This window comes from Fringilla coelebs, assembly GCF_963513975.1.
Source record: "Fringilla coelebs genome assembly, chromosome: 11".
Taxonomy (NCBI): Eukaryota; Metazoa; Chordata; class Aves; order Passeriformes; family Fringillidae; genus Fringilla; species Fringilla coelebs.
Genome location: NC_140037.1, coordinates 9,318,359 through 9,338,085, shown reverse-complemented (window position 1 = coordinate 9,338,085; position 19,727 = coordinate 9,318,359). Strand labels below are relative to the sequence as shown.

General features: G+C 49.2%; 2 protein-coding genes across 5 annotated transcripts in view; one reads left to right on the top strand and one right to left on the bottom strand.

Annotated features, from left to right (window-relative positions):
* Window positions 1–256: 256 nt before the first annotated feature.
* Window positions 257–11,301, bottom strand: LOC311157938 (UAP56-interacting factor-like). 4 transcript variants are annotated; one of them, XM_084213009.1, is made up of 9 exons: window positions 11,145–11,301; window positions 8,738–8,881; window positions 4,864–5,006; window positions 3,495–3,616; window positions 2,586–2,673; window positions 2,116–2,159; window positions 1,960–2,034; window positions 1,191–1,302; window positions 257–434 (listed from the first exon to the last, which is right to left on the bottom strand). In XM_084213009.1, the coding sequence occupies exons 1-9, from the start codon at window positions 11,224–11,226 to the stop codon at window positions 339–341; spliced, it is 906 nt and encodes a 301-aa protein (XP_084069135.1). In that variant the 5' UTR covers window positions 11,227–11,301; the 3' UTR covers window positions 257–338. The 4 variants fall into 4 exon arrangements, with proteins under 4 accessions (XP_084069135.1, XP_084069137.1, XP_084069136.1 ...); XM_084213011.1 differs by having other exon boundaries at window positions 2,116–2,156; XM_084213010.1 differs by having other exon boundaries at window positions 2,586–2,670.
* Window positions 11,302–19,343: 8,042 nt separating this feature from the next.
* Window positions 19,344–19,727, top strand: part of LRCH2 (leucine rich repeats and calponin homology domain containing 2) — a gene marked incomplete at its 5' end in the record, with an annotated part of 41,100 nt that continues 40,716 nt past the window's right edge. The window contains one exon of the mRNA XM_084212846.1: window positions 19,344–19,629. Within this exon, the coding sequence (XP_084068972.1) occupies window positions 19,344–19,629 (286 nt within the window). The remainder of the gene's footprint in view (window positions 19,630–19,727) is intronic.

Here is a 19,727-nt window from a genome sequence, read left to right as displayed (position 1 = left end):
GTACAACCTCCCACTATCAGCCATCACCCTGGTCAGCACACGGTGCCCTGGCAGGGGGACAGGGCTGGTGCCAGCCCTACAGCTTCCCAGCAGAGCTCTCCCAGCAAATCCATCTCTGCTCATCCCCCTCCACCACCTGCCCATGTCCCACCTGCCTTGTGCTCTGGCCCAAACGCTCATCCTGCCTGATCCCTGCCCTCAATCACTCATTCACTCTCTGTGTAAGGAAGGAGACAGCACATTGCCAAATCAGCTATCTCAAAGGGAATCTAATGACTTTTATTGAGGCCTTGTCAGGGAGCCTGGACTGTCCCAGGCAGTCCTGTGATGAGCTCGTCCTAAGGCATGGTGACCGTCCGTCGGGCGCTCCTGGCTGCTGTAAAGCGCCTCTTATTCCTCAGACCAGAGAACCTCTCATCCAGCGTCAGGCTGGTCTGCAGGGGAAAGCGAGAGCGAGTCAGTCCCCTGTCCTGTGGCAAAGCACAGCCAAACTTGTAGCGGGGTATTGATTAGAGCCCATCAGTCAGGCTGGTGATTCACAGCTGGTTAGTCAATTAAACCACTCAGCACACAGAGACAGGGAGCTCGACAGACTGTGTGCGGCTGGAAAACCTCCAAGCAGCTCCCAGCCCCAAGACACAGGGCATCCTCGGCAAGAACAGGAGCAAGCAGATGGCATTTGAGCACAAGGCATCAGGTAAAACCAAACCGTCCAGACAAGAAACGCCGGCAATGAAGAAGGTGGAACAGGATTTCTCAGCTGCCCCAGGGCTCTTGGACCGTACTTCAGTGTAAAACGTGACACCAAGGAGGGCACCAAAGCAAAGAGCGAGCAAAGCCCAGAAGTGCCACGTGTCTCTGAGGAATGGGAAGCACTGACAGTGAAACAGTCCCCTCTGGCCAGGACTACTCATCAGCAGGACCTCCCTGCTCCAAGCAAGCACATGGACAGGCCAAGACAGGCCATCAGAGTGGGGAAAACTGGGCCGAGTCTGTAGTTGCTGAACAGTCTTCTCAAGTGCCTTCAGTTTTGTGAGCAACCTGGCCAACACAGCTATGGGACTTTCCTCCCAGCTCGTGTTAGATAAACCCAGCTGGCAGCCCCAGAAACCTGAGTGTGACGTTAACAGCTCAGTGGCAGGGCTGCTGCAGGGAGCCAGGTGCCTCCTGTCCCGTCGACAATCCTCTACCTGGTTGGCCATGGCGCGGAAGTTGAACCTCAGCAGCACCCCCCTGGGCTGGGGCTTGGCCACCCGTGCTGGGGGCCTCTGGCTTCGCAGGAATGGGCGCTTGGATCCAGGCCTGGGGAAAGCACAGAGCTGCAGTCACTCGGGATGCTAAGGCAGCACTTCCCATCCTCTGCAAACCAGCACGCAGTAAAGGACACACCCACACACTCCACCTGTCCCATGGCATGTCTGGCCCCTGGCAGAGCCGGCAGAGCAGCCGTGCAGGCAGAGTTCCAGCACCGGGGACTGTCGCATACAGGCTATTGAGGGGTGCTCTCTGCACCCAGGACATGCACAGCACCCTCACCGACCCCCCACTCTGCCCCCAGCTGGGTGCCAGGTCCTGCAGCTGCCCCTTTCCAGCCTCTGAGCTCCTCTTACACAGCGAGCACAAGGTGTCCCTTTGGGGCACAGGGTTTCTCCCAACACCCCACAACCAGCACAACCAGCCTGCCACCTCTTCCCACAATGGTGCTTCCATTTCTCCTCACTCTGCATAACAAATGAGGGTAGGGTAATTACAGATTACCATGTAATTACAGGTAAATACAGAACAAAGATTTTTATCTCCTGATATGCTGGGAAAGGAACTAGACATCATTTGCTAACCATTTTGGGTCTGAACCATTCACTGCACACTCATTACAGAAGTGAAGCTGCAATAATGCTAAAGGGATTTGCAATGGCTTTTGTAGGGCTCCCACCCTAACAAATCACCTCATTTACTTACAGGCTGGGCTGGCCCGCCTGGGGATTAACCACAGAAACCGTCAGAATTGCTCCCGGGCTGGGTTTCACTCGCCACCTGCCGAGACAGGGAGATTTACCCAGCTTCAAGCCTGAAAGAGCACTGTCTATTTGCATTGTGCCTTTGTTCACCAATTACCTTCTCATCCTTGGCGGTTTCCCTTCTCCTTGAGAATCCATCTGCTGTAAAATATATTTAAAAACAATTACTTAAAATAATTAGCTCTCAGAAACAGTGACTCCTTTTCCAGGATTTTGTTTGGTGTATCTGAAGAGCTCCTTCCTTGTGAGTTGTCAAGAAAAGTGCTAATTTGGGGCTTCCCACTGGCATAGTGATGTGTATGGGGTGCCTTTACCTTGCCCTGCTTGTGCTGCTCTATAAACTGCAAGGTTTGTTTTTATCACCCTCCCAGGATTTACTTCCAGCTGCCAGAATACCAAGCTGCATTAAAAACTGCCTGCAAATACTTTCCTACCAATACATGCAGCGTTCAGCTCTTCCACCTCTCTCCCCCAGTTACTTTAGGAAGCAAACCTACAAGTGGGCTGGTAAAAGGTGAGGGTTTGTCACTACCAGCAGGCTGCAGAGGAAGTGTCTCAAACACTGACCCATCTCTGGAAGCGGGCTTTGGAGAACCACTGCTGCATCCGCTTCTGCTGGAACGCTGGTCCTCTGTTCAGCAGGAAAGGCCTGCTGCTAAAGGAGAGAAAAAAGAGATCAGGATCATACCAGGTCTCTAACATTTAATGCCACAATACCTAACCCAAGCTGGTCTTAAAAAGCAGTGTAAGAAGCAAATGAGGCTGTGTGTTAACGAGTTCAGCCCAACAGGTTTTTCTGCCAGCAAAGGATTTCAGAGGAACTTAATTTTCTGCTCAAATGAGGCAACAGTTTGTGTGTTCTGAGCTTTGCTCATTAAAAGCAAAAAACATGGGAGGAAAATCATAGAAAAAAATCAGGTCAGAAAGGACCTCTCAATGTTATTCAGTCCCTGTTCTGCTCAGAGCAGATGAAGGATTGCAAGGAGCTTCCTTTTGAGCCCAGGGAACATAATGATCTCGATGAGACAGTGCCCAGCACCTGGCACACTGCCTTCCTCACAGCTCCTGGGGCACAGTCTGCTCCTGCAGCCCCTCACAGGGACAGACTCCCTGTCTGCCCATCCCTTATGGCTAGAATCTGTATTTCCTGCCTGTGTAAAAATAAATGCTATTTCACCCTTCAAAAGTGTTTCCCAAAGCGACAAAGTTTATTAAAAATACAAAGGTCACATTTTCTGTGCTTCCTGAAATAAAATCACAGATTAATATAGGCATTATTAACTATGAGCATGAGGTTGTTTTCTTTCCAGGTGCCTTCCTAACATACCCAGGGGTATTTTTCTGGTGCTGCACATGCACATGGCACATACAGAGAGAAATCCCAAGATTTTTGCACAGGTAATAAAAAAATCCCATGATTTTCACAGGTAAAAACCACTGAAAGCCAAAATAATCCAGAGTCACCAAAGATTTTACCTTCTCCCTGGGGAACGGATGCTGGCAGCATCTGCTCTGAATCTCTTGGGGCTTGGAGATGGCTGTGGCTGTTCCTCCTGCTGCCCACCACTGCTTTTGGCAAAAGCATTGCTCTTGGTGCCCTGAAAGAGCAGCGAGACCTCAGCAGTTGTCACCTGCAGCACAATCTTGGTACAAGAACAGGGGGTGAGGGCAAGGGACAGCACACAAGGGGCTGCTCCCTGCTGACAACAATCAGTCACGGGACATGGAACTGCAGGTGCCAGGGAGAATGTTTCATTCTAATGCTGCAGAAACCAAAGAAGAAAACAAAGTTCAGTCCATGCAGAGTGAATCTCACAGAAGCTGTGCATTACAGCCCTGCTCAGGTTTCCTTTTGGTCATCAGCTCTTTCTTGTCTGGACAGGTACATTGCCTGGACCACACCCTGATGCATGGAACACACCAGAAGACCCTCAGCAGGGTCTGTCCTGCAGCTCCAACACACACTGTCCCAGGCTCCAGCCTGGTGACTTCTGTGGGACAACTACCATCACATTAGTACCAACTAACTGAGGTCTGTTTCCATATTCTTCCCCCTTGGTTTATTCCTGCAAAGTGAAAGCTACTGTAGAATTCTGCCTCTTAGCAACTGCTTATTGCACTCTGTAAATACCAGCCACACTCAATATCTGAGTCATCCTGGTCTTTCTTTTCAGGAGTAACCTCACTCCTTGCACATCCATGCTCAGTTTTGAGCTTTCTTATTTATATCCCTACAACACATTCACTAAATGTGCCATGCTGCTCAGCACTTGCATTTTTTTAAAACATTCACTGAACATCTATGACCTCCTAACTGAGTGGATTTTCATCAGTGCAGGAAAACCCAGCTGCCTCTCACAGTACTGGGAATCACTGTCCCTGGTGGAAAGTATATCTCTGAACCAGAGTCACCTGAGAAGTCACCAAGTCTGTCCTTTAACTTCACAGGAACTTGGAAAATGCTCTGGGTGAAGAACAAATAACAAAGAATCTTAACACACCTCCTCTAAATGATAATAGTAAGATGAGATGCCATGGAATTAATTTTTATGGAAATATTTTTAAACCTTTTCATACCAATTTTAAAAAGTCTTTTTTTAGCAAAACCCATGGGAACTGATCAGTAAAATTATGCTAAGTCAGAAGCTTTATAAAACTAACTGTAAAATTGCTATTCCATATTCATGTATGTCTGTACTCACCTATGCATACAAATGCTGTGCACAGGCATTAAAAGATGGTGATTTTTCTATGCAGATTGTTCTTTGGGGTGATCCAGGATCATAAAATTGAGCAGATTTCTACATGACATTAGGGAAAAGCCAAACCCTCCTCATTGTCCTACCTCCTCAGGCGAGTCCTGGCGATTCAAAGGGCTCACTCCATGGAATGCAGCAGCTGCTCTTCTCTTGCCACCAGGCAGAGCATTCCTGAACTGTCTCCGATTGAACTGCTGCTGTCCAAAGCCTCTTCTGAAACGCTGAGGTCCTAAAAACAAAACCATCTTACTATAGCATCCTTCAAAATTCAGTTTATGACTACAGTTTTGTAAATAGATCACAAGGTTAACTTAATGTGATACTACAGAAATAGTGGTGCAAAAGTCACACTGATTCATATTAAATAATTAATTTTCCCAATGTCTCTCTGGCACTCTTATTGTATATAGGACTGCCATACACATTATTTGATGTGAAAGAATACAGAAGAGAAAAGCCTTTCACAATTCTGATTCCTCATAAAGACAGGAACACCCACATCAGGAGACCTGTCAATCTGTTGTCAGAGCTCACACTGTTATGAATTAACTATGAAACAGAAAAAGCCTTCAGATACAGATATACACATGACTTGAGCATCCCAAAGGCAACCCCACAGCAGCTCTGAGGGCCCTCATCATAGTATAATTTTTATTTTTGTGTGTATATATATATTTCTGTTCTTTCAGCTTGACACACCATAGTTTCTCCTATTGAAGTGGAAGTCTCCGGCTGCTCTTCCATGATACACACACACCCGCTGTACGTCCTGCATTTAACCTTCTCCCCTAAGCCTGCTGATGATTTTGAAGAGTGCTGAAGTGTTGAGGGAGAGGAAAGCCCTGTCAGACTGAGGCACAGTGCTTCCAAACCTAATTACTCCACATAATCAAATTCTGTAGTCCTAATGAGACAGCAAGTCTCTGAGTCACTGTGTGAGCTGCCACAGGCACAACAACAACAATCACAAAGCCACAGCTGGAATGCCAGGATGGAATTTATTTCTGTTACCTCACAAACCAGCAGGTCCCTGAAGCAACACCTAAGCAGAGCCACTTGAGCACAGTCACCTTGGCCCATTCAGCTTGGCCCAGTGCTGGAGAATCACCAGGCTGCCCTTCACACCAGTTTATCAAGGGTTTGCCTACACAGGGTCACCACCACGCTGTGCTCTGATCTCTGTACCAAGGCAGAGAGCTCAAGCATATCCAGAAGGGTGCCCTAAGTCCCACCAAACACCTCCATTATCTATAACCAGATGTTCCACTTCTCAGTGCACACAGAGGGTGAACAGCAGATGTGTGTTTTCCTTCACTGCTGCTTCACACTTTGCTATCCCCAGCTGCAAGGTCACTGAAGCCCCTCTGTTTTGAGCCCATTCCCCCCCAACAGCTGCTGTACCAGTGAGGTGTGCCCACACCTTGGGGTGAATAAATCAGGCACAAAGATGTGCATGGCAGAGGGCAGTGGGAGTGCACTCAAACCCTGGATCTCCCAGCAGAACCTCACTGACACAAACCACAGAGCACTGAGGTGTACATATTGATCTTACATCACTGACTGCTACGTGACAGCAATTTATACTGCCTTGGAGCAACTGCAAATGAAGTGTTCTGAGGCAGCAGTGGCATGGCTGTGAGGGGCCACCAGTGCCACAATAAATGAAGGCTGCAGCCTCAGGGTGTAACACCAGCCAGCACCAGCCTGAGCTGCTTACACTGGAACATGCTTGAAGATGATTTGAGCTGCCCTGGCTCCAGAACAGAAGGACACCAGGACAGGCCCTTGGGAAGCAGATCCCAAACACCATGTTGGGGTGCTTCGTGCCCCATGGCCAGAGGTGCTGGTTGGGAAGGTGCACAAAAACACAACACAGTTGACAAGCCCTGGGGCCAGTTGTTTTTCCCTTGCAGACAATGCCCTCTCACTGCAGGGGTGCAGGTGCGTAAATGTTCCTCTCGTGATAAACATTCAATTTTGGCAAACTCTTTCTTTTTGACCACATGTGGACTTGCTGTAGTCAATGTCCCTTTGATTTTTTTCTCCTGCTCCTATTCCCCCAGTCTGTTTTTGCCCTGCCTTGCTTCTCTTCAGCCCCCACCCTAGGCCTGTCCCTATCTCTTGCCTGCTGTCTGGGCTGCTCGCCTCCTGGACACCCAGCTTAGCTGCACAGCTCTCCTACACCCTGGAGAGGACAAGAGACTGAGCTCAGCTGCCTTTCCTGGATACTCATCAGGGCAATGGCAGGGACTGCTGCAGAAGGCAGCCCTGACTAGAAAATCGTGTCCCTGTCAGTCTGTTCCTATTAGAGAGCCTGTGCTCAGCAGTGCACTCAGGCACAGCTCACCCAACACAAGTAACACATGACAGAGCCATCAGCCTCCAAGGGGGACCCCATCACACCAGCTGGGGACCAAGGCCTCGCTCTGTCATCTGTGTCCTGAAGTGTGACACATGGGAGGCTTCATGTCTGCAAAAGGTCTGGCAGATATTTAATAATGTAAGAACATTTCAATAAAACCCCACAGTGTCAGCAGCTGGGGAGGAACCCCCCCACACACACATCCCATATTTGGGTGTGTGCTCAGAGCCTGGCTCTGAGCACACCTGGGATGGCCAAAAGGCACCTCTGCTCAGCCAGTCCAGTCTGGTCACAAGTTCCCATGTCTGATAGACTCTTTTTTCCAAGGAGATTTGAAATTCAAATTTCTCCTCATTAAAAATCATCTTTCCCCCACTAGGGGGAAGGTTTAAGCCATATTCCAAGAGGGATTAACAGCACTTTGCTTGCTGGTTTAATCAGCATAATACCCTTCCCCCTCCTCTGTCATTACTGGGCTCCTCAGATCATCATTTTGATAATGGTTATCACATCTCAGCCCAGAAGGGACTGCATTTCAGCAGGGACCAAAGTGAACTGAGCCCCTGATGAATTATGGGCTAAATTCCCAGTCATGCTGAGTTTCCCCAAATTGCTACTGACAATCAGCACCACACAGCATGGCGGGTCTCTGCACTTGGCAGGGCTGAATTCAGACTCCCTGAAAACCTATGAAATACTAAAACTAGCAGAAATAATTATATAAATTAACAGAAAAGCTCTCCCATCTAAGAAATAGGGAAAAAATATTTTATTGGATTTGCCTTTGGATGCAGTAATTGCTTGAGTGCAGGAGAATATCAAAGCCTGTGGGTTTTGATAGAAAAATCAATTTGCTAAGGGCATTTATCACCTTTATGATTTGAACTAGAACAATCCTCTATAAGGCACTGTGTGGTGGTCACCAAGAACACAAAGGTGGGAGGCAGAGCAGAGACAAGCAGGATTGCTCCCCCAGTGATCCCACTGTCCTGATGTATGATTGGCACTCCAATATAAGACTGAAAAGATATTTCTGAAAAATATCACTAAAATCTTCAGGGAGTGACTTAGCAGTAATTAAAAATTTTTAAAAAGTTCATGGAGATGTCATTTCATGCAGGAGACAGCTTTGGTTTGTAGGTAAAAGCCAGTGGAACAAAACAAAGGTGTGATCACTCAGTATTAAAAAAAACCTCACCATAAAAATAGCATGCTTGGCAAAAGTGCCAATTTAGATTCAATAACTGAGCTATCAAATACAGTTACTGAGGGGGTAATTTGGATAATTTAAGTCTGCTCTGGGAAAATGAGGATTAGGAAGAGGCATAATTAAAATATGCAAAGCCAAGGGGAATAGAGAATAGATATTAAGTCACTTTAAATTAGTAATTCATGAGAGTGGAAGGGAGAGAAATGGATAAATTATGCTCTGAAAGGGCCCTGATATTCCATTGTTATGGGGAGAAAAGCTAATCAGGGCCTGAGCGCATCTTATACGCACACAGAAATTGGATAGGAGAGGGATTTAAGAGCTGGATTTTGCTAAAAAATGCATTTCCCAGCCTGGCCAGCCTCTGCTGCCTCAAGTGCCCATCTACCTTGCAAATTCCTCTGCTTCCAGGCTCGGTATCGGGGCCGCCCATAGCCGGAGGCTGAGCTCCTGTTCTTGACCTGCTGCCTTCTGCTGTCGCCCACGGCACTGGCATCTGTCTGCTCTTTCCTGTGGAGCTTTATGATGTCATCTGGAATGAAATGAGGACAAATCCATTGAAACTGCACTTTCCACCAACAGTCATTCCCTCTTTGGGTGCTCGGATTTGTCCACAGTAAACACGGAGCTTGCTGCTCTGTGAGCTCCGCTGGGCAGACAATGAAAGATTAAGCTTCGCTTAGAAAGTACAGGATCAATTTACTGGGCTCCTGCAGCATGGAGATTAGAGGGCAGCAAATGATTTACAAATCTGCCACCATCCACGGGCAGGACAGAGATTTCAGACCCCATCCACCAAGGGATCTGGTCCTGCAGGCTTCCCACAAACCTAAGGGAAGAGGTTTTTGCAGGGGCACCAGGAGCTCAGTGCTGGGCAGAGAACTTTTCTGAGAAGGTCTGACTTGAACTGCTGTAGGAAAGGTGGCCAAAGGGGGGAGGATGTGACAGCTGTTGAGCTACTTGGATCATGCACAAAGTAGTGCCAGGTGCAGAGCTCTTTTAAGAAACACCTCAAGCCCTTCCATTCTCAATCAGCTGGTCTGCAATCAACGGATCTTCTTCACTCAAGCTGTTCTGATGAAGAGGAATGGCAAAAGCAAAGGGACGTCTCTTCAATAATTCATATTTTCCAACATTTTCTTCTTTTAACCTCAAATCTTCCGGAAAATACTTTGCAAATAATAAAGGTACATCTGTGAAGCTGCAGGCAGAATGTTTTAACTTGAACGAATTAGCAAGAAATAAAGTGTCCAAAACAGGCCCTTTCCCAGGCAGTGGCTACTCCAGATCCTTAATGTGTCACTGGAGTCAAAGGAAAGAAGCACCATCAGCTTTCAGTAGGTGCTTATAATGAATTATCAGACCTCCAGCACTGCTCCCTTGTCATTTCCTATCAAGAAACTCCTGTGTCCAAATGAATACAAAGCCCAAGGAAAAGAAACTAGAGCAGATGTAAGAAGAGACTGCTTTTGTGATCTCTCTTTCAAGTCTGCCAGAAAAAGAATAGGCTCGGAGAGGCTGGGCCATGTTCTTGGGATGAATTTGCTAATGGTCTCAGCTAAATGTGCCTTTGGGACACGTGTGATTTGGAGCACAGGATGCTTTGAAGCGTTCTGAAAGCATCCCTGCGGCTCTGCAGGGAGGTGACCACATTCATCCAAGGGTGGCTGTCCACAGCAGGAGCAAATGAGAGGGGCTGAATGCTCAGGTGCCTGATCTGTCACTTTTCAGCGTCTTTTTTGTTTGGGTATGAGTTGTTACCCTGCCTTTTGTACCCAAAAACATTATGAGGTTAACAGAGCAATGTAATGGACTGCTACACAAGGCTGCAAGGGGATCCTGAGAGGTCATTTGTGGTACATCTATGTCTTCGAGGCACAATTAGATCTATCAGGGCAGATTTAAAGCAACTCCTGCAGTTTTTTGTGACTGCTAACTCATGTAAGGCACAAATATGCCTGAAAGCATAAAAAGACCACCTGATGGAAAAAGTTCTTCACCAGGGGCCTCTTGTTTTCCAACTCTCTCTTCTACCCTGAGTAAGGTGTGTTCTGGATGAAATATGGAGTTGGACCACAGGAGGTCTGACCGAGAGAAGCACTAAGGGAGAGGAAAAGCATCACACATCAGCAAACAGAAAAAGGGTGTGCAACACTATGGAAGAAATATAAATCAAAAATGAGGGATCCACTGTTGCTATAGCTCCTCACAGAGACATTAAAACAAGGGTGCATAAGCCAAGGGACCAGTTTGAGTTTGCAGTGGAAAATGTTCGTCGTTCCTAACAAATGACTCTTCGCTGGGAAGAAATGACACAAGGCTTTAGTTAGGAAGCTGACCCAGTAACAAAAGGTGATGGTGGACTTTCCTTTCACAGCAGAGACCCCAACACGATAATCCAGCAAGATCTCTCATCCATGCGTCAGAATCCAGGCCTGGGGAGTTCATGGCAGGGCGGTTGTTGGTTGTTTATGCTCAGTCCACATTCCCCGCGCCAGAGGAATGGCGAGCATCGCAGCAAGCTGCTATAAATAGCACGGCGAGGCCATGGCCCCCTTCCCTGTCAGCGGGGCTGCTCTCCCGAGCCCCCCGTGCCGCTCTCCCGTGAGCCCCGGGCTGCTGCCAGCCCAGCTCCGAGCCCGGCCCCGCACACGGCCCCTCCGCCCGAGCTGCCACCGGGACGGGGGCACCCGCACGGCGGGGCCACCTGCGGCCCGAGCCCGGCCCGAGCCATCCGCACACAGCCCCCCCGGCTGCCGGCCCGCACGGAGGGCCCGGCAGCGCCCCGCACCTACCCAGGGACATGTCGATCTCCTCGGCGCCCGGCTGCGGCTCCGCCGCGGGGCCCGCCGCGGGCTGCGGCCCCGCCGCCTCCATGGGCCCGGAGCGCTGTGCGCTCACTGCGCCTGCCCGGAATGTGCCGGCCCCCGCCCGCCCCGGGCCTCGCCCCGGCCCCGCTCGGCTGTCCCGGCCCCCGCTCGGCTGTCCCGGCCCCCGTGCCCCACTGCCCTGTCCCCGCACCGAACGGCCCTTGCGCCGCCTGCGGCCGGCGCTGCTCGCCGCCCGCGCTCAGCCCTGCCCCGGCTGCCTGCCCTCCGCACCCTCCCCGGCGATCCTTTCCATCAGCACCTCCCCTCCATCTCTCTCTGCCTAAAGCACCGTGCTTCAGCCTCTGGGCTGACACTTTTCCGCTTCTCCCCCGAATCCTCCTCCCCCGGGGTTTATGCCAGCGGCAGATGTATCTTAACAACCCGGCAGTCAGTTCTGAGCCATGTGAACGATGATCGAATGACCTTGCTTCCTTCTGAAGACCAGAAAAACAAGGCAACTCTACGAACAGCGATACTCGTGGCTCATATTCGTGCATGAAGTCTGTTCTCATTTGTGAGTGCCCGGAGGAGGAAGCGCCCATTTGGGACTGGTCTCGGGGCACTCACAGAACTCAGATTCTTCAGGGATCTTTCAGTCTCTGTAGCATTGGTTATGGCACCGAAGCTACTCTACAGTTTGAATACAAAATGCGAGTTAAACCATCTTCTTCTACTTTAAAAGACAGGTGAAGAAATAAAAAAGAGATAGGAGAACAATGTCTTCTAAAGGGCTGCCATGCATCAAGTGAGGAGCATGCTTCTCTCTGAAGTTTCCATAAGATAAATGCTGTGAAATAAACTTTCTCACCATGTACATAATAGTGAACAGTGTCTGCATGTTCTGCGTTTTCAATATAGTGGGTTTTTTCCACCTTGCACTTCAAATGGGAGAGAAATTTCTAGAAGCAGATCAATCAGGGCAAGAATTGCCTCCTGGTATGTGTACAGCTCTTGGAAAGATCAAGTGCTTCTGAAAGTGTTGGTTAAGGGAGTTGTTCTTTCATGAAAGAAAACAATAGAACAGTGCTGAGGGAGCAACAAATAACCTTTGCTGTATTTTGCAGTGACGCTGCAGAACGAGCTTGGAGATTGGTGTGAGATGGGAGGGAGGAACTGGGGTTGATACCTTGTTTGAGATGTTCTGTGGTACACAAGGTGTGCTGGGGGCTCTGCTGTTTTCTGGGGAACCTGGCTCTAATGCTGCCCTAGTTCAAGAGAATTCCTCCAAAGAGAATCCTTGACATTTCCCAGCAATTCAGCCAGAGTATCCAGAGAAGCTGTGGCTGCTGGGAAAGGGCTGGAAATATCCATGGAAGCCCTGCTTTTAGTGATGTACTGGGAGAGGAGGTTTACAGCTGAATCATTTCCTAGCACCCAAGGAGGGTGCAGGAGCAGGGCTCTGGGCGGTGTCCTGCAAAGCAGCAGCTGTCCAGAGACAGGAGGGAAGGGCTGCAGCAGGGCTCTGGAGTCTCCTCGGGTGCAGGCTGAATGACCCAGGTTTCCACACAGGGCAGCAGCTGGAGTTGGTCACTCTGTGTGAGGTCAGTGTCATGAAAGCTTTCCTGGTTTTCTGTAAAATCTTGGACACTTGTATCTTCAGAAACTCTGGAAGCAACAGCTGAGAGATTTCCAGCAGTGTTTGCATTTGATCACATTTAGTGAAACAAACATTTGGGACCAAAGAAGACAAAGGCAGAGTTTTAGAAATGGCAACTTCTAAAATATTCAAAGAACATTTTTTCATGGAACTACAACATAGCTTTTGCAGCAAATTCCACTTCACCAGCTGAGAGGTTTAATTAACTGCTTTCCTTCAAGTGCATAGCATTAAAGGCAAAGATAAAACCTTTCCAAGCGTATTTCTTCATCTGGGAAGTATGAGCTGATATGTGCTCTTATCTCTCAACTGCCAGTCTGTGACCTCTTAACATCTTGGCAAGTGTCCCATTTGCTTAGTATGTCTGAGCACTGCCATCACCTCAGTCCTGAGCAATTTCTCACATCAACAGTGGAGGTGACACGTGCTGGAGTTGGTGAAAAGGCCTGAAGAGCCAGAGCCTCCTCTGAAGCACAATCCCCCTGCCCTGGAGAGGACTGCAGGTGTCTGGCAGACAGACTTGACACTGCATCCTCAAAAAGAAATGTCAGAAATGTGACTTTCACAACTAAAAAGGGAGATTAATAAATGAACAACGAATAAAGAAACAAAGAAGGGGGAGGGGGGGAAGTATTTATGTTATGCTTTCTTCTAGAAGTGTTTTGTGTTGACTCACTGATACTATGGCAACAAACCATCAAGCTGAGCCCTCAAAGAGCACTGGGGCACCTCTGCCAAGGGCACCAGGTATTCCTTCCCCTTGTTAGGCACAGGCAGGACCAACTTATTCCAAAAGAGCAAGCGCTACTTTGGGGCACTGGGCCTTTCAATTTATCAGATGCTCTGCTTGTCATACAATGAAGGAGCCCTAGAAGGCTTTTCATTAAAACTAAACAAAAATAAACTCAGTGGGAGAAAGGAACACATGCCAGGAGTCAAACACTTGCATTATCTGAAATGTGTTCTTGGTCTCTAAGTAGATTTAGTAACTCTTCTGCATGTTAAATTACTTGTCATGATTTATTGTTGTAACAAATCTTACGCTGTGATCTCAAAATTAACACTGGCCACTTTGTCTTTTATTCCCAGGGGCACCTCATATCACAGTTATTTAATACAAAATTGCAAAATATATTACAGTTCACTTTCATGAAATGGACCCAAAACTACATGACTCAATTGCTAATAAATGTTTACGTTTTTTTCTTGGGAACTCAGCCCAGGTGGCTGTAGGAATATGTGTCAAGGAAAGGCTTGTAATCTGCATGCACACATTTTTTATCTGAGGGTGTGGAAACTTTCCAGCCTCTCCCAGAATTGCTCAAAGCACAAACAATCACTTAATTCAATGGACCAAAACTCTGATCACTTTTGTGACACTGTATTTTGCCCACAGGGGGGATGTTTAGGCCTTTTAATGTATGAAAACCCCAGGACCATCATTCTCAGCTCTTCACGAGGAACACTGATAACAGTACAGCTACAACAGCTTGCTCCAAAATTGGTGAACCACCACTAGAAAGAGCTTATGTTTTATAGTTAGATGCTGAACATGGCCTTTCAACCATATGTTACGACTTGAAAATCATCTTCTTGAGAAGATGGAAGAAAACAGAACACTTCTTCAGGCTCTTGGAAGAAAATTCTAGTTACACCAATATTTATTTATTTTAGCCATTCCCAGAACGAACTACATTGATGATGATAATTCAGTTTTTATGCAGAATGTATGCACTGTATGCCATAAAGTGGCTGAGGTACACACATCACTGAGCTCTGCTCAGGGAAAACAAGATCAACCACGAACAATGACAAAATCTTGCTTTGCTTCTTACAAATTTAGCAGATGCAGCCTGCAAAGAGCAAAACTGAGTTTTTTAGAGAGAGGTTGTTGGCTTTTTCTCCCCCTCTCTCTATGTATGTGTATTAAAATTAACATTTCAGCCTGGCACATGTAAAACCACTGCTACAACACCCATAAGCTCTACCTCTGGACTATGCAGAGTGTCCCACAGTCATCCCATAAAAAACACATGAACAGGATGACAGGGAGCTGGAAGCTTCAGTGCAATCTGTAACCAGCCAAGCAACATTCCAGTAAATGGATATCCACAGGTACACCACCCTTGGCTGTGCTGCTTGTTGTCATGTAGGAGTAGTTTCAGTTCATGCTGCTTTTAGGGATCTCTCAATGTTAAAGTAAACCTTCACTGAAAGGGCTGTGTTTCTAATCTCTCCAACAAACAAGCGAGACAAGTATGCTACTGCACAGCAAACAAGTTATTCAAAATAGAATAAAAGGACAAATCCTGTTTGAAATCACACCAAAAGGCTCAGTGAAGGACGAAGGCCTCTGCAGCACTACAAGAAGATATTTGCAGTGCTTGTAGCTGGAATAGGTGGGGATTGACATGATGTCTTTAAGGAGAGATGCTCCCCTCCCCACTGCCTTCAGAACTGTTTCCTCCTGCTCAATGAAGCATTGCTAGCTGTGCAATGAATCAGATTCCCAATGGGAAAGGTATTGGGAATATTCTTATTAATGGATTTGCTCTCTCATTGTGGTCTGCACAAAAAGACTTAAAGAACAGATATTTCTTGCCAAGGCAGCTAGACAGAATCCTGCCTGCTTCTTTTCTATTCAAGCATCAGATGCTGGAGTATTTTGAGCTATTTCTAGCTGTTTAAAATGGTGTTTCAGATAAATGACTGCCCTTTAGCAGAGATAGAGTGGCATTTGCCTTTTGATCTAAGAAGGAATATATGTATAATTTCCTTGCTTCACTTTCAAAAGGGGCCAGATGGTGCCACTTTAGTATGAATCTTGAATCCAGGTATTTGGAGATTATTTTAACTGCCTGTGAGAAGCTGTGCACACCTGCAGGTCTCAATGTAGAAAAGCAATATCCATGACACATAGAGCATGTGCTGATAAGCTAAGTAAACACAAAGGATTTGAAGAGGCATCAAGGAGATGGCACCAGGATCATGGGAGTGTTGAAGGAACAGTGACTGTTACCTCAGTGTCTCACCCATGGAGGAGTACTGAGTGTACTTATAAAGAAGCACAGCAAGAACAGTAGGAAAGCTCTCGTTTAATTGCTTAAAGCAAAAGGAAGTCTCTAAAGGATGCAAAAACTGTCAGTGCTGACATTTCAGGAGGATTTCATTTCTTTAAGCAAATGGCAATCTAGACTGACAAAGCCCTGTTGTGTGTTCACCTCAAGGACTTTACTCAGGAGCACTGAAAGCTTCAGGGGTCTCTCTGCTGTTGACAATCCCTGTTGCTTGGCCAGAGGTGGCAGAGCTTGTGTGGCCTGGCAGAGGCCTGCCAGCACTGTGGAGGTGTGGAGGGAGCATCACTCTGCACAACACCCTGGGCAGCACCTCGCCTTGTCACTGTGCTTTGATGTCCTCACCACAGGCGTGGCCTGCCCTGGGACACAGCCTGCAGCACACGCTGCAGAGTGACAAAGGTGACCGAGGACTCCACTCTTGCTGTCCCTGCTGTCACAATCAATTTCACACCAACGCTACAGATAATGCTGTCTGGCTTTCTGCAGAAGGCAGTGCCCTGGGGAACTCCGGGTCTGTGAGCAATGATGCTGAGCAGGGCTGAGAGGAGCAGCAGCAGCAGGCAGAGCAGCAGGACAGGCACACCGCTCTCAGTCCCTTGTTCTGAGCATGCCTTGGGCCAGCTGTGCCAAGGGCTGCCTCACTGCAAGAGTTGTGAGTAACCACATCTTGCATTCCATGTTGAAAGTTAGATAGATCAAAGCCAGATCTAGATCTCATTCCTCAAGGCATTAACATTACATTTGTTGAAGTCATATCTTAATGAGTTTTCATCTCATCTGGAGCAGATGTGGGTAACCACAAAGACTTTCAAAGTGGAAGCTCTTCATGGCAGTGTGGGATTTTCAGAAATTTTCAAACTCCTGATACTCAACTCTGTCTGGCATGGCTGCAAGAAAATATGTTTGTCTTGTGCAGTCTCATGGCAACATCTGAGCGTTTCCACCTCTTCCTCTACTCAACTTCCATAATAAATAAGAAAATGCAACAATCTCTGTTTTCCAGGAGAAACTGAGGGATGGCACAGCTATGGTTTACTGCTCCTTGTGCCAGGAAGGTTGGTTTGGGGAGCCTTCTGCCACTAGACTAGTAACTCTGGTTTTGCTTGTGAAATGACAAAGAAAGGAGGGCATGGGAAAACAGAACTGTTGAAAGGCTGTGAAATTGTAAATAAAAGTAATTAGACCTTAGCATTCCAGACATCTGTTCTGGTTCTGCAGCTACTGGAGGTGATAAATGACCCCCACAGGTAAATCTGCTCTACCACAGGAACTACCATTGGGAATTTTTGGTGAACAGTTAGGAAAAGCCTCAGACATTGCTTCCAGCCTACATTATAGGAAACTTCAGTTCCTTTGAAGATGTGAGATGTGAGACTGAGCAAGCTTGGCTTGCTTTTTGTATGAGCACCTGCAGGTACAGAGAATATTTGGTTAAAGATAAAACGGCCCCTAATATGTGAGAACTCTGGTGACAAAAAAATGTTTTAACTCTTTGATAATTTGTCAGACCTATTTCATACAAAGAGAGCTTAACCTCTTTCTTTATCTAAGTTGGGCTCTAAAGAGCAAGAGGCTGAGTGATATGGCTGAGACAGAGGACAACCAAACTGCATCCCTGAGCTGGCCCTGTGCTGTGCCTCGCTTGGAAACTCAGACCAACTGTCTCTAACATTTAGTAGAATTTAAGTGCTGGAGCTGGTCCTGGCTCCTTCTCTGCTTCACTCTTGCCAGCTGCAGAGCCACCGTGCCTCCTGTTCCATGTCTGCAGACAAAATCATCCTACACACTTGGCCCAACACCAGTCTGGGTTTATTCACCCTCCACCCCCTCTGGCTGGAACCTCAACCAAGGGCAGCAGTCAGCAGTGTTATTACAGGTTGGCCTGATTTTCTTGTTGGGAATCCAGGGAATGATCAGTTTTTTTAGGGCAAGAGCAGAAGCTGTGGCCCAGCCAGACTGGTTGGCAGATATTTATCTGAAAGCTCGAATGCCACAGCCCCCAGCAGTACCCAGAGCTAAGGGCAGAGGAGGCAGGCAGCCACCCTGTTTGCAGGTGACAATGGGACCCCTTTCCCCCCACAGCTGCATTTTGCACACAGAGCTCTTTGCTGGAAGGGCAATCTGTGTGCCAGGACAGGGAGATGCCCAAACCCACAGAGCTCTGCACTGAACCCTTCACTATCCAGCACCTGCTCACTGATCCTGGCTCAGTGGTTCTGCTGAATGTCACCCGGACATCAGTCACATCGTATTTCAGCTCTGCTCCTTAGTGATCAATAATGGCTCAGCTGTCTGTCAGTGACGCTGCTGGCTGAAGGCCAGTCTCTTCCATACCCCCTGGAGAGGGAATTTCCCTTCCATCCCCCAACTAGGCATGATGGATGCATGCAAAAATAAACAAAAAACCAATCCAAACCAATTCAAGGATCTTCCTGAGGTTCAAGGCTTAAAAGCAGCTTCTGCTCATCAAACATATGACAATTGCATTAAAATGTGTGTCTGTGAGGCTTTCTCTATAGCGTTTCCTAATCACAGCTCCAGAGCAATTTTTGGAAGAGAAATATGCAGCACCTAGCAAGGACTGATTACATGGTAGGAGAGGTAATTATCCACCCAGTATGCCAGCAGGTCTGTTTCATTTTTTTTCAGGTAGCTGGGCCCTGGACCTTGCAAGGGGCTTCTGATTTATGTCTCCCCACTGCCCTTCCACATTCTGAGCTCGGCACATTCGTGTCTGTGGAGCTTTTGTGAGCGTTCCTTCACCCATTTAAGGGTGAGCCGCTCGCCCGTCTTGCCTTTGTTCTGAATTCATGGTTGATTTTTGTCGCTGCCACACGCGGTGATCTGCAGTCTGTGCCCGGCTCTGCCGGTGTCCGGCTTTTCGAGGCAGAGGCCACGGAGGCCCCGATGCTCCCGGCACAGGAGAGCTGCGGGCCTGAGGAGCGGCCGATGCTGCGCGGGGCCGGGGCAGAGGCGACGGCACCGGCGAGCGGGGCGTGAGGGCAGCGGCAGAGCCGAGCGGAGCGTGAGGGCAGCGGGCAGAGCCGAGCGGAGCGTGAGGCCAGCGTCCTGACTACGGGGTCCTCCCTCCCAGGCTCTCCCCGCTCCCGGGATGCCTCCGTTGCCAAGAGCATCCCGGTCCCGCTCCGATCCCGGTCCCCCTCCGATCCCGGTCCCGCTCCGATCCCGGTCCCGCTCTAATCCCGGTCCCGCTCCGATCCCGGTCCCGCTCCCTCAGTCCCGGTAGCGCCCCCTAGCGGCACACGAGCCCTCGGGCACACAGCGGCACGCCCCCTGAAGAAGCCCCGCCCCTGGACGCTGCCGCCGCCGCGGATTGGCTGGCGCGGCCGAGGGGCGCCGCGAGGCCCCGTCCCGTCCCGCGGCGCCCCCTGCGGGCCCCGCGGCGCCTGCGCAGCGGCCGCGGCCGTTGTTGTGGAGGGGCCGGTCAAGATGGCGGCCGGGCAGGGGGGCGGCGGCGGCAACAACGGCAGCGGCAGCGGGAGCGGGACGGCGGCCGGGAGCGGAGCGGCGGGGCTCGGCATCCCCGCGCACCTGACTCTCTCCTTCTCGTCCGGGCCGCACTGGGGCGCGGCAGCTCTGCCGCAGTCTCACACGGTGCGCAGCCTGGAGCGGGCCCTGGAGGAGGCGGGCAGCTCGGGCATCCTGTGCTTGAGCGGGAGGAAGCTGCGCGACTTCCCCGGCAGCGGCTGCGACCTGAGCGACACCACGCAAGCAGGTGAGGGGGCCCTGGCAGCGCCGGGCCGGGCTGCGGGCGTGCAGCGGGGCCGGCGCGGGCCCGGCGCGGAGGGCGGGGGGCGCGGAGCCGCTGTGGTG